Source organism: Physeter macrocephalus, chromosome 17, assembly GCF_002837175.3.
Source record: "Physeter macrocephalus isolate SW-GA chromosome 17, ASM283717v5, whole genome shotgun sequence".
In the NCBI taxonomy this organism is placed as follows: Eukaryota; Metazoa; Chordata; class Mammalia; order Artiodactyla; family Physeteridae; genus Physeter; species Physeter macrocephalus.
The window spans coordinates 11,067,605-11,084,211 of NC_041230.1; the positions used below are offsets into that span (position 1 = coordinate 11,067,605).

A 16,607-nucleotide genomic window follows, 5' to 3' on the forward strand; every position below is an offset into this window, starting at 1 on the left:
CACATAGTAAGTCTTTAATCAATGTATGATTATTATTATCATTATTATTATTATTTTTTGGCCATGCCATGTGGCATTTGGGATATTAGTTCCCCAGACCAGGGGTCGAACCTGTGCGTGCCCCTACAGTGGAAGCGCAGAGTCTTTTTTGTGGGGGCGGGGATGGGAGGTTTTTTTTTTTAACATCTTTATTGGAGTATAATTGCTTTACAATGGTGTGTTAGTTTCTGCTGTATAACAAAGTGAATCAGCTATATGTATACATATATTCCCATATCCCCTCCCTCTTGAAGCATAGAGTCTTAACCACTGGACCACCAGGGAGGTCCCATCACTGTATTATAATTACCCCTCTTATATATGTCTTACTTTGGGCTTGGTGAAAGAGTGGCTTTGATCAAAGGGTTCCTCTGCAATTGGGTTCCTCTGCAAAAGGGTTCCCTAAGCAATTGGAGAACCACGGCTCTAGACCAAGTCTCTACTTATTTAGATGTGGAAATTGAGTCTCAGAGAGGTAAATAAAGGTCTAAAGATTTTTAGTGGCTCAGAAGCCCCCCACTGTGCTCGGTGTAGGTGTCAGCCCTCCGGTTATCTCTGTCCTCTCTCCCTATAGGTGTCTGTGGTTCTTGTTGGTGTGTTGTTTTCTTTTACGTGGCCCAGTAGCCAGTGTCCTTACTTCTAGTCACAGGACCCTAATTTTCATTTGGGGAATCCCCTTGTCTCCATCTCAGCCCAGATAAAGTTAAGGCTGACCCCACCTACAGGTTCCAAGGGTGAGCCCTTAGTCCAGACCAGGCCATTCAGAGCTGTCTAAATCCCTGGCCACCATGATTAGTTCAGCGTGGACATGTGATTCAAGTTGAGCCCAAAAGAGTTATTCCTGGGACTACTGCTGAAATTATTGAGAGAGAAAAATTCTCTTCAGTTTTACTGGTGGGATATAAACTTGAATCTGTTGGAGTTCTTTTACCAGCAGGAGAGGAGAGCTGGCCTGAGAACAAAGCTAACAGGAAAAAAAAAAAAGATGGAAATGAGAGATTCATGACATCTTGGAAGCACCTGATGCATCTATCTGCAGTCCACGGTCTCCCCAGTTACAAGAGCCTATAAATTCCCCTCTTTGGCTTTAACCACCTTGAGCTGTTTTCTATCATTCGTATCCAAATGTGTCCTAACCCACTCCCTTGCCGTGGCTCTGCTCACCTGGTTCTTTTTGATGTACTGCTGGACAGCCTGCAAACCATTGCCTCGCTCTGTCTGCATGGCCAGTGGCAGCCGCTCCTGGACCCAGGCCTGGAGAGGAATCAGGGAGCAGGTCAAGGGAAGGACGCAGGGAGCAGGGCAAGGACCCCTCCCTCCCAACTAAACTGTAAGCATCCAAGCCTCCCCGGCATCCAAGGCCCTTCCTCACCTAAAAGTCTGCTCATGTCTTCAGCCTCCTCTCTGGACACGTTCTGTCTTGCTCTCTGCACTCAAGCCACGCTCATGCTTACCTCTGGCCTTTGCACAGGCAGGTCTTGCTTCCTGGAATTCCCTTCCCACTCCCTCAGCAGGCTCCCTCTTATGTACTCTTCCTTCATGTCTCAGCTCAGACATCCCCTCCTCCAGGAAACTCTCCCTGACTTTGGAACTTGGCCAGATGCCTCCTCCCGGCTTTCACAGCCCCCTGCTTTCCCCCATCACATTCCTAACCACACGGGGTTGTCACTGACTTAGGACAAGTCTGTTTTCCCCTTTGGACTCTGAGTCATCTGTGGGTAGGAACAGGGTCTGCCTTGGCCACTCCTGTGACCTAGCATCATGTAAGCACAGGGTTGGGCCCAGAATGATCAAGTGAATGAGCAAATTAGTGAATGACTGAATGAGGAAATGAATGGATGAGTGACAAGTGAGTAAGTGAATAATAAATAAATGAGTGAAAGAAGGAATAAAGGATGAGTGGATGAATAAATCAATAACTTCATGAACAAATCAATGAGTCATTGAAAGAGTTAATGAAATGTGAAAGAGTGAATGAATAAGTGAAAAAGTTAAGGACTGAATGACTGAGTGAGTCTATGTGCTCATTAGTGGATAGGTCCCTCAGCCATCTCCACCCTTGAACCCTCCTAAGTCCCATGGCCCCGCCCCCATCCCAGTCTCCACCCCCTCTGCCCGCTGGCCCGCCTCTGGCCTCATGCCCCGCCCCACCCTCGCACAGCCCTCCTCTTATCCTGGCCCCGCCCCAGATACCCGCGCGGATCCTCACCAGCTCGTCCTCGACGTCGTGCGCCACCTGGTGCAGCTCCTTGGAGGCGAGCAGCAGGCGGCGGCGCTCCTGCAGCGGCTCGAGCAGACGCACCAGGCGCTCGCCCACCGCATTCTGCCGCTCGCCCACCAGCTCCTTGCTCGCCGGCTCCAGCGGCAGCGCCGCCGTCTGCGCCTGCAACTCTCCCACCTCGCGGTACCACTCCTCCACTTGAGACTCCATCGACTGTAGGGACAAGGGTAGGGTCAGCAGGCCCCACCCTCCCTCCTGATCCCGCTGTGGCTCTCCAGTACCTTTATGGTGACAGCCAAACCCATGGTCGAGGCCCACTATTCCACTCTCCCCTGGCCCAATTCCTTCCAGAAGCGCTGCCCTCCTCTCTGATCCTACAACCTACTAAGCTGGTTCCTGTCTCAAGGCCTCTGCCGTAACTATCCCCTCTGCCAGGCATGCTCTTCCCAGTCAATCAGATTTCAGCTCAGCTGTTACCTTTTCAAAGAGTCTTTCCTGACCCCCTGGACTAAAGTGGCCCATTAGTTCATCAGTTCTCAGAAAAACCCTTCGAGGTTGGTGGTATCCCTATGTTACAGAGGAGGAAACTGAGGCCCAGAAAAGTTAGGTAATTTGTCCAAAGAGTCAACCTTTCCAAATATCAAAAATAAATACAAAGCTATAATGGCTGATGTGCCACAGGGATAGACAGAAAGTGCAAAAGCAGACCCAAATACACAGGAGAATCCATACAGTTTATAGATGCCATTTCCAACCTCCGAGGAAAGGATGGGTTATTCAATGAATGGTCAGGGGCCAAGTCGCTGACCAATTTAGCTGGATCCCTTCCTCACTCTTTATGCTGAAAATAATTCCAGATGGATTAAAGACTTAAGTGGAATAAGTAAATCCATAAGGCATACTAAGAAAACCGGGGCAAATGCTTTTATAATCTTGGGATGGAGAAAATCTTTCCAAGCACATAAACCGTAAAGGGAAAGATTTATAAATTTGGCCACAAAAAACACTTTTGTTTAAAAAAAATACTTTTGCAACAACCAAAATTTCTAGATTTAGTTAAAGGCAAATGACAAGCTGGAAAAATAGTATGTGTTAGAGCAAGGCACTAGTTTCTTTAAAAGTAAAAGAATTCCCTTTTATCCTGCTTCCTTTGTCTCTGCAGCACTTAACCACCATCGGATAACTGTCTTTACTTGTGAGGCCTTTTTTTATTGGTCTCCTGCTTCTGGAATGTGAGCTTCATGAGGGCAGAGGCTGTATTCCCAAGTGCCTAGAACAGTGTCCAGCATGTAATAGGCCTTCAATTGCGGTTTGTTCACTGCACAAATTAATGACATCAGCAAAGAGAGGTTGCCCAAAAGAGAAATGGGCATTAGCTGTGAACAGGCAACACAAAGAAGAAAAAATAAGCGCACGAAGATTCCCAGTCTCACTAATCAGCAGGATAATACAGATTAAAACAAGGTATCCTTTTCTATTCATCAGACTGGCAAAAATTTAAAAGATCAATAATATCTAGTGTTGGCAAAGATACAGGGAGATCGGCACACTCAGCCACTGTCAGTGGTGGTGTAAATTAGTATAGCCTTTTTGGAAAGCAGTTTGGCAGGTCCTATCAAAATGCAATATGTGTCAAAATGCTTTGATCCAGCACGGGCACTTGCACTTCTAGGAATGTATTTAAAGAAACACCGGCACAGGGACTTCCCTGGTGGCGTAGTGGTTAAGAATCCGCCTGCCAACGCAGGGGACATGGGTTTGAGCCCTGGTCCGGGAAGATCCCACATGCTGTGGAGCAACTAAGCCCGTGCGCCACAACTGCTGAGCCTGCACTCTGGAGCCCGCGAGCCACAACGACTGAGCCCGCATGCCACAACTACTGAAGCCCGCGCGCCTAGAGCCCGTGCTCTGCAACAAGAGAAGCCACCGCAATGAGAAGCCCCGCACACCGCAACGAAGAGTAGCCCCCGCTTGCAGCAAGAGAAAGCCCACGCGCAGCAACGAAGACCCAACACAGCCAAAAATAAATGAATAAAAATAAATAAATTTATTTTAAAAAAAGAGTAGAGAGGCAAACTCTAGCTATTGAGATGAGTATTTGGCATGTATTTTCTCTTTTAAAATGAAAAAATGAGGCTTCAAGAAAACAGTTAACATGCTTTATTGGCAAAACACCGCAACGAAGAGTAGCCCCCACTCGCTGCAACTAGAGAAAGCCCACGCACAGCAACGAAGACCCTACGCAGCCAAAAATAAAATAAATAATAATTTAAAAACTAAATTAATAAAAAAAGAAACACTGGCACATATGCACAGAGATGTTTGTCCGAGGATGTTCATCATAGCAGAGATGTTTGTCCAAAGACCTCATCAGAGCAGAGCTTATAATGGGGGAAAAAAAAATGGAAACAACCTCGATGCTCATCAAGAGTGAAACGGTTAAACAAATCCACATCAGTATGGAATAATACCCAAGATTTACTGTTAAGAGGAAAAAAAATTTAGAACATACTTATGAATAGATATTTGTAGTGGATTACACATGCATAAAAATTCCCTGGAATAAACAAGAAATTAATAACAGATGGTACCTATTGGGGGGATGAGGATTTAGTGGATGGGGACAGGGATGAAGGAGATACTTTTCACATAGGATTTTTTATATAGTTTTTGATGTCTGAACCATGGTAGTTATTTATTCAAGAATTTAAATCAAGCATGAAATACAAAGAAAAGAAAACCATCGGTAATCCATATAGGTACATCTATTAACACACAGAAAGAGATCTAGAAGGATGCACACCAAATAATAGTCGAAGTCCCCTTTGGAGTGTGGGATCCGGAGGCATGTTGAAGTGAGACTTTATGTTTTACCAAAGATTTCTAGGTTAGTAGGATCTTCCCCTCCCCCCCAAAATTTTATGTATTGTGTGATTCTAAACAGATGGGGGAAATCTAGAAAAGAAAACAAAATAATGAAATTAAGTGGTAACAGATTACAGCAAAAGACTGCAACCCAAAGCTGGAAACTTAAGAACCAAATCAAGACTTTTGTTGGAAGGTTCTGTAGTGCAGAGGGGTTGGTTCTGCCTGCCTAACATCCATCCCTTCCTTTGCAGCACATGAAAACCCACTCTCAGGTCCTGAACTTCTTGAGGAACTAATAAAACCTAGAGGGCCCAGGTGGCCACAGGATCTAAACCTGGCCAATCAGAACACTGGGTCAGCGACGGTCATATTACCTAAGCTGGGCCAGTGAAATCTAGTCCGGCTTCCTAAGGGGCTGATGAAACTAAGCGGGCCAAGAATGGCCATGTGACTCAGGCCTGGTCAATGAGAACACTGACTCACCCTGGCCACAAGGATTGGGTAAGAGATGGCACGTAACCTACGATCAGCCAATGAAAACTCTTCCCACTTTTGCTGGAAAGGTGTGTGAGCTCAAAAGGGGTGGTCTCCTTCTCATCGTATTCCTAAAGGTAGAAGAACACAGACCTGGGATACTGGAGACAATTTTGCCACCAAGAGGGAACAGGCTCCCCAGTGATGAGGCCAACACAGAGAAAAGCAGGGTGCAGAAACAAAGACAGAGAGATTCCTGAGGATGTAATTTGAGGAACCGATCCAGCCATGCCCCAAGCTCATACCCCCTGGATCTTCCAGCTATGTGAGCCAACACTGTCCCCTTTTAGCCTAAGTCCTATGAACTGCACCCCAAAGAATCCCAGCTGATACAGTTCACAATCTGTAGGAGTCATAAAAATGGGTAAAAATCAAACCTTATAACAAGTCAAAACCATGTACAATGGAAAAAAATTTTAAAGGCACAATTATAAGTGGCAGAAATCGAAGAAAAATGAAATAGTCATCCCCAAAACGTTTTCGCTAAGAAAAACATTGTAGTGATGTGTAGAAAAATAAAAATGCATTAGAATTCAGGAAACTTTCAAATATACTCTGAAATATGAAGGTTGTAAGTTTCACTTCCCCATGAAATGAAAACTCCTCTACCACCTCTCCAGCAAGTGGCCGTGTGACCTGAGATGGAATAATTCCAGGGGCTGCCACTTTTCTACTTCTACAAAAATGCCATGTATTTTGAACACCCATTTAATGTGTATCCTTTCCTCCAAACATGGGCTAAGGGTACAGAAATACAATGGTCCTTAAACACATGAAAAGATGTTCAGCCTCCTTCAATATTTAGGAAAATGCAAATTCAAATAACTACAAAACAGCATCTTTCACTTCTCAGATTAGCAGAGATGAAAAAGCTTGCTAATACCTAATGATGTTAACCATGTGGGGAGATGGACGGCTATCACACTGCAGGTGTGTCCACTGCCTTTCCAGGAGAACACTTGGCAATATTTATCAAAAAGTTTAACGCATACACCTTCTGGTCCCAAAATTTTACTTTGAGGATTATTTTCTACAGAAATATTTGCACGTAGGCTCAAATACGTATGGACAGGGATGTCTGTTGTGGCATTATTTATAAGAGTGGAAGACTGAAAACAGCCCGAAGGTTTCTCAAAGGCTGGTTAATGACATTGTCAAACTACCCCTGGAATATCATGCAACAGTTTAAAAGGACAGACTATATCCTAGATTTTGTGACAAGGAAGGATGCCTAGGGTGTTTTGTCAAGTGAAAAGGCAAGCTTCACTGTAGTCTGTATGTCATGTGTATGTGTGTGGGTATGCATAGAATATTTCTAGAAGGACAGAGAAGAAACAGTTGAGAGCAGTTACACCCCTGCGGAGTGGGACTTGCACGTGGAGGAGGAAGGAAGACGTCACCTTTCACATCATACCTTCTGTTTGAACTTCTTGCCGTAACAGCAATAATGGGTAACACACCCTGATTGCTCTAAGCACTTGACAAGAATGAATTAGTTTAATCCTCACAACAGCATATGAGGTCAGGGAAGATGGGGATGTTTGTATTGTTCACAACTGGAGCCCAGCTCCTGGCTCCATGCCTGGCACAGAGTAAGTCTCCATAAATGTGTGTTGATTTTGTTTGCTGGATTGGGCACCACGCTCTTCTGCTTCTCTCGGTATTAAAGGTTAATATTTTTTTAAAAAGTAAACTAGCTTTAAATGTTAAAACCAAAGAAACAACACGGATGATTCTTGAAAACATTAAGTGAAAGAAGCCAGACACAAAGGACAATATATTGTACGATTCCATTTATATGAAATGTCCAAAATAGGCAAATCTGTAGAGACAGAAAGTAGACTAGTAGAGGGAACTAATGGGTGTGGGGTTTCTCTTTGGGGTGATGCAAATGTTCTGGAATTAGATAGTGGTGAGAGTCACTCGACTTTGTAAATACACTAAAAATAACTGGATTGTACTCTTTAAGAGTGTGTGTTTTGGCAGGTCCCTGGTGGTCCAGCGTTAGAACTCCGTGCTCTCACTGCTGAGGCCCTGGGTTCAATCCCCGGTCGGGGAACTAACATCCCACAAGCCGCGCAGCACAGCCAAAAAAAAAAAAAAAGATAAAAAAAGACATTAAAGGTAAAGAACAAAACAAACAAACAAACGACAGAAGAGCCTACTTCCAAAAGAGCTTCAGGCGCTCTGCCACATGGTGACACACAAGCCCTGACCCCCCCGCCCATCAAACTGATTCCTACTCGGATCCACCTGCTGTCTTCCCATATTCCAGCTGGGGAGACTGAGGCTCAGAGACGATCAGTGCCTGGTCCAGAGTAAAAACTGCCAGAACCAGAATTTGAACCCAGGACCACGTGACCACGAAACCCTAGTGGCCCTCAGTCACTGTGCTTCTCTGTAATTGGGGATGAGGCGGCTCAGAAAGGTTGGGTCACTTGTCCTCAGTCACACAGTAGGAGAACGAGGGTTCAAACCCTGGACTGTGTAGCTCCTGACTCTGGGCCATGATGAGCTAGATGAAGAAATGTGGGGCAAAGAATGAAAAGGGGCGAAGAGGGTGTTTTCTCGGCCAGAGAAAAGAGCCCGGCTTAGGGTGGGAGGTAGTCTTTACGGACTCAGCTCAGCAGCTGCAAAGACTCCAAGTGCATCTTCCCCTGACTGGTCCCCCTTAGATGGCAGGAGACCAGCTCCCCGCTTCCCTCCCCAAGCAAGAGCCCATGGCTGAGCCAGGCCAGCTGGTCAGACCCCTGGGGACTGGGAAAGCAGGGGTTTGGGACTCTACCATCTGGCCCCTCAGCCGGGAAGGACAGTTGGAGGAGGCCCTGAAGGAGGACTCTGGGTCACATGGCCTAGACCTGGGAGGCGGGGTTCCAGGAAGGCTGCTGCAGCAGCTGGGGTGGGGGACAAGGGAAAGGACACGAGGAGGACACAGGGATGAGGAGAGATCAAGGGAGAGGGGCAGAGAGGGAGAACTGAAATGAAAAGAGACGGAGAGAAGAGAGTGAGAGAGTAAGACAGAGAGAGATAAAGAGACAGAGACAGAGAGACAGACAGGTGAGAAAGAGAAAACAACTAAGAGAAACAGAGACAAAGAGGAACTGGGGGAGCAGGAGTGGGGCAGAGGGGGAAGAGATCACTCTCACAGCCACGCCCCCTCAGACCCCCAGCCAGCACCTCCCCCAGCCCAGCCTAGCCCTGGTGCCCTGAGGGGTAGGGCAGCCAGGAGGTGTGCCGGCTGGACCGACCCCCTCCCTCCTGCATATGCCCAGTGTCTGGGATCTCAGGAAGGCCCCAGGGGACAGCAGGGCCTCGGGAGGCTGCTCCCCTCCCCAGTGGCAGCTCCTGAGGCCCACCTGGACTCCATATGGGGGCCTTGGCCCACTGAGTCACTCCCCACCTCGGGTTCCCTCTGCTGGGGACAGGGGCCAAGAGTCCTGTGCTGGGCCTACCCATCGCCGCGTGACACCCCCACCCAGGCTCTCATCCGCCCTGGGCCTCAGTCTCTCCCTTAAACAACGGGGACCTCACCTCCTGGTCCCCAGGGATTGGTGGGCCTAACCCCCTCCATGTGGAGGGAAGAGCCGGCTCTGCCCTTGTCTAGGGCAGGAGGCCCCAAACCTTCCCTCTGAAACCTAAATGGCCAAAAAGGGAAACAAGGATGCTCAAGGTCACCAGTTCCCCCCAAAATGCAAATGCAAAGACCGCAGTGAGATATGCTGCCTATTCACCAGACTGGGAAAAAAATCTAAAAAGTCTGCCAACATCAAGTGCTGGCAAGCATGGGTAGAAACAGGAGCTCTCATTTGCTGCTGGGGCGAGAGCATTAAATGACATCAGGACTTAGGCGAGCAATCTGTCACAACCAGGTGAACTATAAACTGACAGTTCTAACTTTCGGCACTATATTAATGTCTCATATAGCACCTCCCCCCGCCCCGCCAAATACATTTGTTAAAAGCTACATGGATGGGGGGAAGTGCCAAACTAGAATATAATCAGAAACAAATGAAACAACTATTTCACATAAATAACATAATCTACGGAAGGCAGAGAAAGAACCCAACTTTTGAACACAGGATAGTGACCATGTGCCCTCTGGCGGAAGACAATTAAAAATTTAAAACCTATAAGCAAGAACTGTCTCTTAGTTAGATTTGCTGGGTCAGCAATTCTGAAACTACATCATGCAGTACGTCTTGTAATCTTCACAATGTTCGTATGAAATCACTACTGTTATTATGTCCACTTGACTGAAGAAGAAACTGACGCACAAAAACAGAAATAATTCCAAGTTAGACAGCTGGTAAGTCACAGAGCTAGGCTTGACCCCAGGCAGCCAGGCTCCAGCATCCATGGCCTCGACCTTGGCATGTACTGCCACCCAGAGTCCCGCTGTCACCAAATGGCTTAGCATTAGGGTCCTTCCCTTTGCACAGAGGAGGTGCCTGAGGCTCAGACCAGAGGCAAAGCCACATGCCTAACATCACACACCTAGTAAGTGGCAGGGTTCTGATTCAAACCCACGTCTGCTGAGTCCTGAGTCTGTGCTTTTATTCACTGCAATAAACTGCTGAGCAAGAGTTAGTAATCATCGTAAGACAATGAATAATCCTAGTAATAGTTGCTGCTGTGCTGGAGGTCTCCATTTGCCCCTCCTGACCCACAGTCTAAGCTTCTCCATCCTGCTCTGTGCCCCGGGGTCGGCGGGGGCAGAGTGGGGTGGGCTGACCGGTATGGACCACAGCAACTGGCTCCCCTGCCTTCTGGCTTCCAGGTGGGCTGGGCTCAGGACGGGCTACATAATTTGCAGGGCCCAGTGCAAAATGAAAATGCAGGTCCCTTGATTCAAATGTTAAGAATTTCAAAACAGGACAGGGACTTCCCTGGCGGTCCAGTGGTTAAGAATCCCCGCTTCCACTGCAGGGGGCACGGGTTCGATCCCTGGTCGGGGAACTAAGATCTTGCATGCTCCGCGGCACGGCCAATAGAATTTCAAAACAGGAGAGCAGAGCATAAACCCGAGTGTGGGGTCCCGTGGGACTGCACCCATGAAGTAAGTCCTGCGAACTAAGGGGAGCGGACCTATCATTTCCCGGCTCCTCCCTGCAGCAGCGGCCATTCTTGCCCGAGGGTCCCCGCTCCTTCCAGGCGACTCTGCACCCCTGTCCTCCCCCACCCCCCTCACCCCTGCCCGGAAGTGAAGCTCCCTCCTATTGGCCCCAAGGCTTCCCCATTCCCTGCTCACACCTTTGTCAAGACTCTGGATAGGCCCTCTTCCAATCGTCCTCGGGGGAGCATGCCTTCTGTTTCCTGTTGGGACCCTGACGGTCACAGATCCCCATTTGCTGGGAGCTCACCACACCCCAGTGCACACCTTCACCTGGCCCTGGGATGCCCGCGCTGAGGCAGCCCCACTTAAGATGGGACGACAGAGGTTCAGAGAGGGACTACACTTGCGCCCTGGCTGGGATTTGAACCCAGGTCTGTCTGCCACCCCTTAGGGCTTTCATCGCTTGGCCCCTGGCTGCTACTACTCCTTGCTCCCTCCTCTGTCTGACCATCCAGGCCACCACTTGTTTCTGCCGATATCCCAGGTGATCCCTCAGAGCAGACCTGGGGCCGAGTCATCCCTGCGTGACCACTGCCTGCGCAGCTGATGCAGTGTGGACCTCAGGCTGTGATGGATTGTTCAGAGGCCAGTGAGAGGGTCCTGTTCCCCGCTACGGTCTGGGAGTATCGAGGGAGGAGGGTGGATGGAAACTAACTGTGGTCCTGAATGGCCACTTGGTGGCTGTGTGACTTTGGGAGAGCCAGGACTCTTTCTGTGCTGTGGTTTCCTCACATGTCCAGGGAGGATACACCACAGCACTTCCCTCGTAGGGCTGCTGGGGAGGAGGCACAGGTTATCAGTGGCTGGCACAGAACACAGATCAGTGGTTCTCAAAGTGTGGTCTGGGTACTCCTGGGGATTCCCAAGATCTTTTCAAGGGGTCTGCAAGGTTACAACATTGTTTAAAAAAAATACTAAGCTGACGGGCTTCCCTGGTGGCGCAGTGGTTGAAGAGTCCGCCTGCCGATGCAGGGGACACGGGTTCGTGCCCCGGTCGGGGAAGATCCCACATGTCGCGGAGCGGCTGGGCCCGTGAGCCATGGCCGCTGAGCCTGCGCGTCCGGAGCCTGTGCTCCGCAACGGGAGAGGCCACAACAGTGAGAGGCCCGCGTACCGCAAAAAAACAAACAAACAAACAAAAAACTAAGCTGTTATTTGCCTTCATCTGTCTCATTCTCTTCCAGGTGCACAGCAGGGTTTTGCAGGAACCGTATGACCAGTGCTATTGCAAGAGACACTGAATGCAGAAGCAGAGGTGAGAAGCCAGTGCTCTTTTTTTTTTTTTTTGGCCACACCGGGTGGCATGCAGGATCTTAGTTCCCCGACCAGGGATCGAACCTGTGCTAACCACTGGACCGTCAGGGAATTCCCTCCAGCGCTCTTTTAAGCCAGGCAGGAAAGGGAGCTCCAACCGTTGAAAACGATGCCAATCTTCTGCCTACATTTTTTTGTTGTTTTGGAAAATATAGTTATTCTTCATAAGAGAATGCTTTGGGGTTCATATGTGATTGATTTATTGTTGTTGTTTTAAAACAAATCAATCTTTTAAATATGTCTCAGTTTTCATTTTTAATATAGTAAATATTAAACACGCAAACAAGCTCTTTGGGATCTCAGTGATTTGTAAGAGGTAAAGGAATCCTGGAGACAAGGCAGTTGAGAACCGCTGGGGTACAGAAAGCAATGATGTCCCTGACATCCTATTCAGATCTGTTGCTCTTTGCTTCTTTGCCCGTCTCCCTCACCAGAATGTGAGCCCCACGGAGGCCATGAGTTTTTGTCAGTTTTGCTTACTGCTGTATTCCAGAAAAGCGCCTAGCCTGTTGACATAGGTGCTCAATAAAGATTTGCTGCATAGATAACTGAATAAATACTAATTAGTGTCATGTGCTTTTATTATCAGTCGACTTTTTTTTTTTTTTTTTTTTGCCAGACACTGTGTCAAGCACTTTAGAAGCATAACTATGCAGGAGTGGTAAAGAGTTGAGGGACCAGGATTTGAATCCAAGCTCTGCCACTGGCTACCCTGGGCCATTAGTTCACCTCCCAGAGCCTCAGGCATTGTTCCTGGGATGTAAAGGCAGGAGTTGTCACACCTTGGGAGGTGAGACGCCAACTCCTACATTTGCACCTCCAGTCAGCGCATCAGACAGTAAGATACCAAGCGCCACAGGCTGCCAGGCTAGGAGCAGAGATAAAGCAGACACTGTGTCTGTTCTCTAAGAGCCGCTGTTTTGTGATGGAGACACTGGCTAGCTGTGTGTCCTTGGGCCAGGCGCTCTACCTTCCGTGCCTCAGTTTCCCCGTTGGTCAAATGGGGGATAATAACAGTACCAATTGCTTAGGGTTGCTGGGAGGAGTCAGTGAGAGCTCGGCACAGAGGCTGGTGGGGGAAGCACTCCATGAATGCCGTTATTTTATTCATTTATTTATTTTGGCCACCCAAGTGGCATGGGGATCTTAGTTCCCCCACCAGGGATCGAACCCGTGCCCCCTGCACTGGGAGCGCGGAGTCTTAACCATCGGACCGCCAGGGGAGTCCAAATGCTGTTATTATTCTGTGTAAAGCCAGCCCCCTACCTCTAGGCCTTGGTTTCTCCATCCAGGAAACAGGTGTCAGGGTCCTGGAAAACAGTGTGCTTGCTATCTACCTACTGCTTTTTGGTTCTAAATCTTTCCTCCCCCTTTGTACCCCCTGCCCTAGGGGTGGTGGGTGCTTCCAACAGTGGCTACTAGCTGGACTGCCTCAGTATTCCCTTTCTGTTTCCAGCTCTTCTAACACATTTGAAATAAACCCCTATCTTAAATCCCCTCTGTTTGAAATACCTCAAGTGGGATCTGACTCTGACTCTGGCCCCACTGTGTTTAGAAAGCCCCTGTCTGTGTCAGCCAGGCCGTACCTGCAGCTTCTTGAGCTGGCTGTTGACAGTGGCCAGGTCTCCACCAGGGTCCACATCTTGCAGCTGGCTTTCCATGTGAAGGAGCTTCTTGTCCAGCTCAGCAAAGCTCTGCACCAGCTGGTCGGCCTTGCTGGCCTCAAAGAGCTGCCTCGCTTTGGCCTGGGTGGTGCTCTCCAGCTCCGCCCAGCACTGCCGGATCTCACCCAGCTTCTTCCGCACCGAGGCTGCCAGCTCTGGTTTCTCCTGCATCAGTTGCTGGCCCTCCTGCCCCAGACGATGGGAGGCAGGAAATGAGGGGGAGGGAGTGGATGGTGGGGAGGGACAGAGAAATATGGGGGCAGCAGAACATAGGGAGGGATGTGGAGAGAGAGACAGAATCCAGGAGTTGGAGACACACAGAGAGACAGAGACATGAGGGGTGGTTGCAGAGAAAGCACCAAGCATGGGATGAGAGACGAGGAGAGACAGACAGATAGACAGAGGTGTGGGGAGGGAGACAGACAATACAGAGGCATGAGAAGGAGACAGAGAGACACAGATAGCCATAGAGTGATGGACACAGAGACGTGCACAAAGTTAGAAACATGGGAAGAGGACCATAAGACAGAGAAGGGGAGCGAGAGACAGAGATGGAAGAAAGAGACACAGAGAGAGAGGCAGAGAGAACAAACCTCCATTAAACTCAAAGTCAAGGAGAGTGGCTTTGCCACGTGCCACCATTATAAGGCATCGGTGGCCATTTAAGGGTTTAAGACCCACCTGGGTGCCTCTGTTTGAGTGAAAAGAGTGGGGGGATCCAGGGCAGCAGGTCTAGGGGCAGTTTTGGGGGTTGATGCTTAGAGCAAAAATCTGCCTGGGTCCCTCCAAGCTGAAGTCAAGCTCCAATATATGTTGGCCTAGAGCCACATATATCATATTACATATTAAAAATAACAATACCATAGCAATTACAGCTCCTAGGTGCCTGGCCTTGTGTTAAGCACTTTATGTACTCAAGAGCCTATATTTATTATTTCCTAATTTTAAAGCAGAGCATAAACAACAAGGTCCAATTGTATAGCACAGCGAACTGTATTCAAAATCTTGTAATAAACCATATGAAAAATAATATATATACATGTATATGTATGTACATATGTATATACATATATATAACTGAATCACTTTGCTGTACACCAGAAACTAACACAGCGTTGTAAATCAACTATACTTCAATAAAAAATTTAAAATTAAAAAATAAAAATAAAGCAGAGCAAACTCAAAGAAGAGGCTCAAAGAAGTTAACACAATTCCCCCAAGGCCCCAGAGCTGGTAACAGGCATAGACAGAATGAGAACTCAAGGTTGTAGGAACCCAATGTTCACTTTAACCCCAGCTTCCCAGGGCTGCCCCAACCTGACTACCTGACTTTCTATTTTAGATGCTCCAAATGGTGTGGAAGGAAGCCTGGTGGGGGAGGTTATAAGAAGGGGTGAAATATTTAACAACCATTCAGAAGAGATGTTGGCCATTTTATAGACAGGCAAACTGAGGCTCAAAGAGGTTACGTGAATTACTCAAGGCCACGAAACTAGAAGCAGATGTGGAAATTATCTGAACCAGTTCACGGGTATGAGAAGAGCAGGCTGGCAGTGGAGGGTGAAGGAGGTGAGACATGGGTTCCCTGGAGGCCCCTGGCACCTGGCATGGGCAGTGGGTCCTTCTGCATACTCACCCTCTCAATCTTCTCCAGCCACTCCTTATTCTGAGCCAGCTCTGCCATGAACGCCTGATGCCGGAGCCATCTCTTATGCAGCTTGTGGCCGTCTTCCCGCGTGCTGTCTCGCGCCATCAGCATCTTCTCATGGATCCAGCCATCCAGCTGTGCAGGACGGGGGAGGGGCTCAGCCAATTCCCCACAACCTGCCATAGTCCCCCCCATCCCCTCCACAATGTCCCAGGTTCAGGGCCTAGGCTTCTAGGACTGGGGAGGGAGAGGAGGGTGGGATGGAAAAAGCTGTGCAAGTGAGGCCTTTATGGCAGGGGTGTGCAGCTTAAGCCCTTTCCTAGGGAGTAGGAAATGGATGAAAGGGTCCCCAGAATGCATCATCTCTTAGCCCTCTGTCCTCAGAGCAGCCCTTCTCAACTCCTCATAAGCCCTAAGCCCCAAGGTAGGGTTCCTGGGCCAGTCTTCCCACCCATAGCCAAATCAGCCCTCCAAAACAAGCCCTCCAACCTAATTTAGCTCACTTCCAGTTCAGTCTTGCACCCCTCACCCCGAGCAATACTTAGACCTTTCAATTCAGTCTCAGCCACCTCCAGTAAGGACCAGTTCAAGATCTCCACCCCATTCCCAAAGGTATCAGGTGAAGCCCCCATATCTAGTCCCAGACCCCCGATATGGCCAGATGAACCCCTAAAAAACCTCCCAACCAGTGCCAAGTCTAGTTCCCCCCAAACCATCCCTCCAATGTGCAACCCAGATCCAGCCTCCTTAATGAGCCCATAGGACTCCCCAAATCCAGCCTTAAGGATCTAGCCCAAGACCACAGTTCGCCAAAACCATGATGCATTCTGGCCCCCAACCAAAGCCAACCCCCCAAATGCAAGCATCAGGGCTACCTTCTGGCTCCCCAAATGAGTCTACCCCAAATGAGATGCTACAAATCTAGCATCAGACTTCTCCAGCATGGACCAGATAGAACCTCCGCAGCCAACACCCCCTCCCAAACTAAAGCCAGTTCTAGTGCCCCCACTCACCAACAAAACCAGTCATCCCAAATGCAAGCAACAGGAGTGGGCCCCTCTCACTACCCTCAGCAGGCCCAGTCACAGGGCTGCTTTCTGAGCCACCCCTCCCTCCCAATGAGACTTGTCCCTCAAGCAGGAACCTCCCCACTCATGACGAAACCTGGCACCTGGGCAGTTTGCTCCTCCCCTTTCTCCTCCCCCC

At 48.7% G+C, this 16,607-nt stretch overlaps 1 protein-coding gene across 1 annotated transcript in view; it reads right to left on the reverse strand.

Moving 5' to 3' along the window:
* SPTBN4 (spectrin beta, non-erythrocytic 4) overlaps positions 1 to 16,607 on the reverse strand; it is a 71,965-nt gene that overhangs the window by 16,010 nt on the left and 39,348 nt on the right. Inside the window, exons 18-21 of the mRNA XM_024132613.3 lie at positions 15,390 to 15,536; positions 13,676 to 13,939; positions 2,249 to 2,473; positions 1,204 to 1,293 (exon numbers count right to left, since the gene is read on the reverse strand). Of these exons, the coding sequence (XP_023988381.1) occupies positions 1,204 to 1,293; positions 2,249 to 2,473; positions 13,676 to 13,939; positions 15,390 to 15,536 (726 nt within the window). The remainder of the gene's footprint in view (positions 1 to 1,203; positions 1,294 to 2,248; positions 2,474 to 13,675; positions 13,940 to 15,389; positions 15,537 to 16,607) is intronic.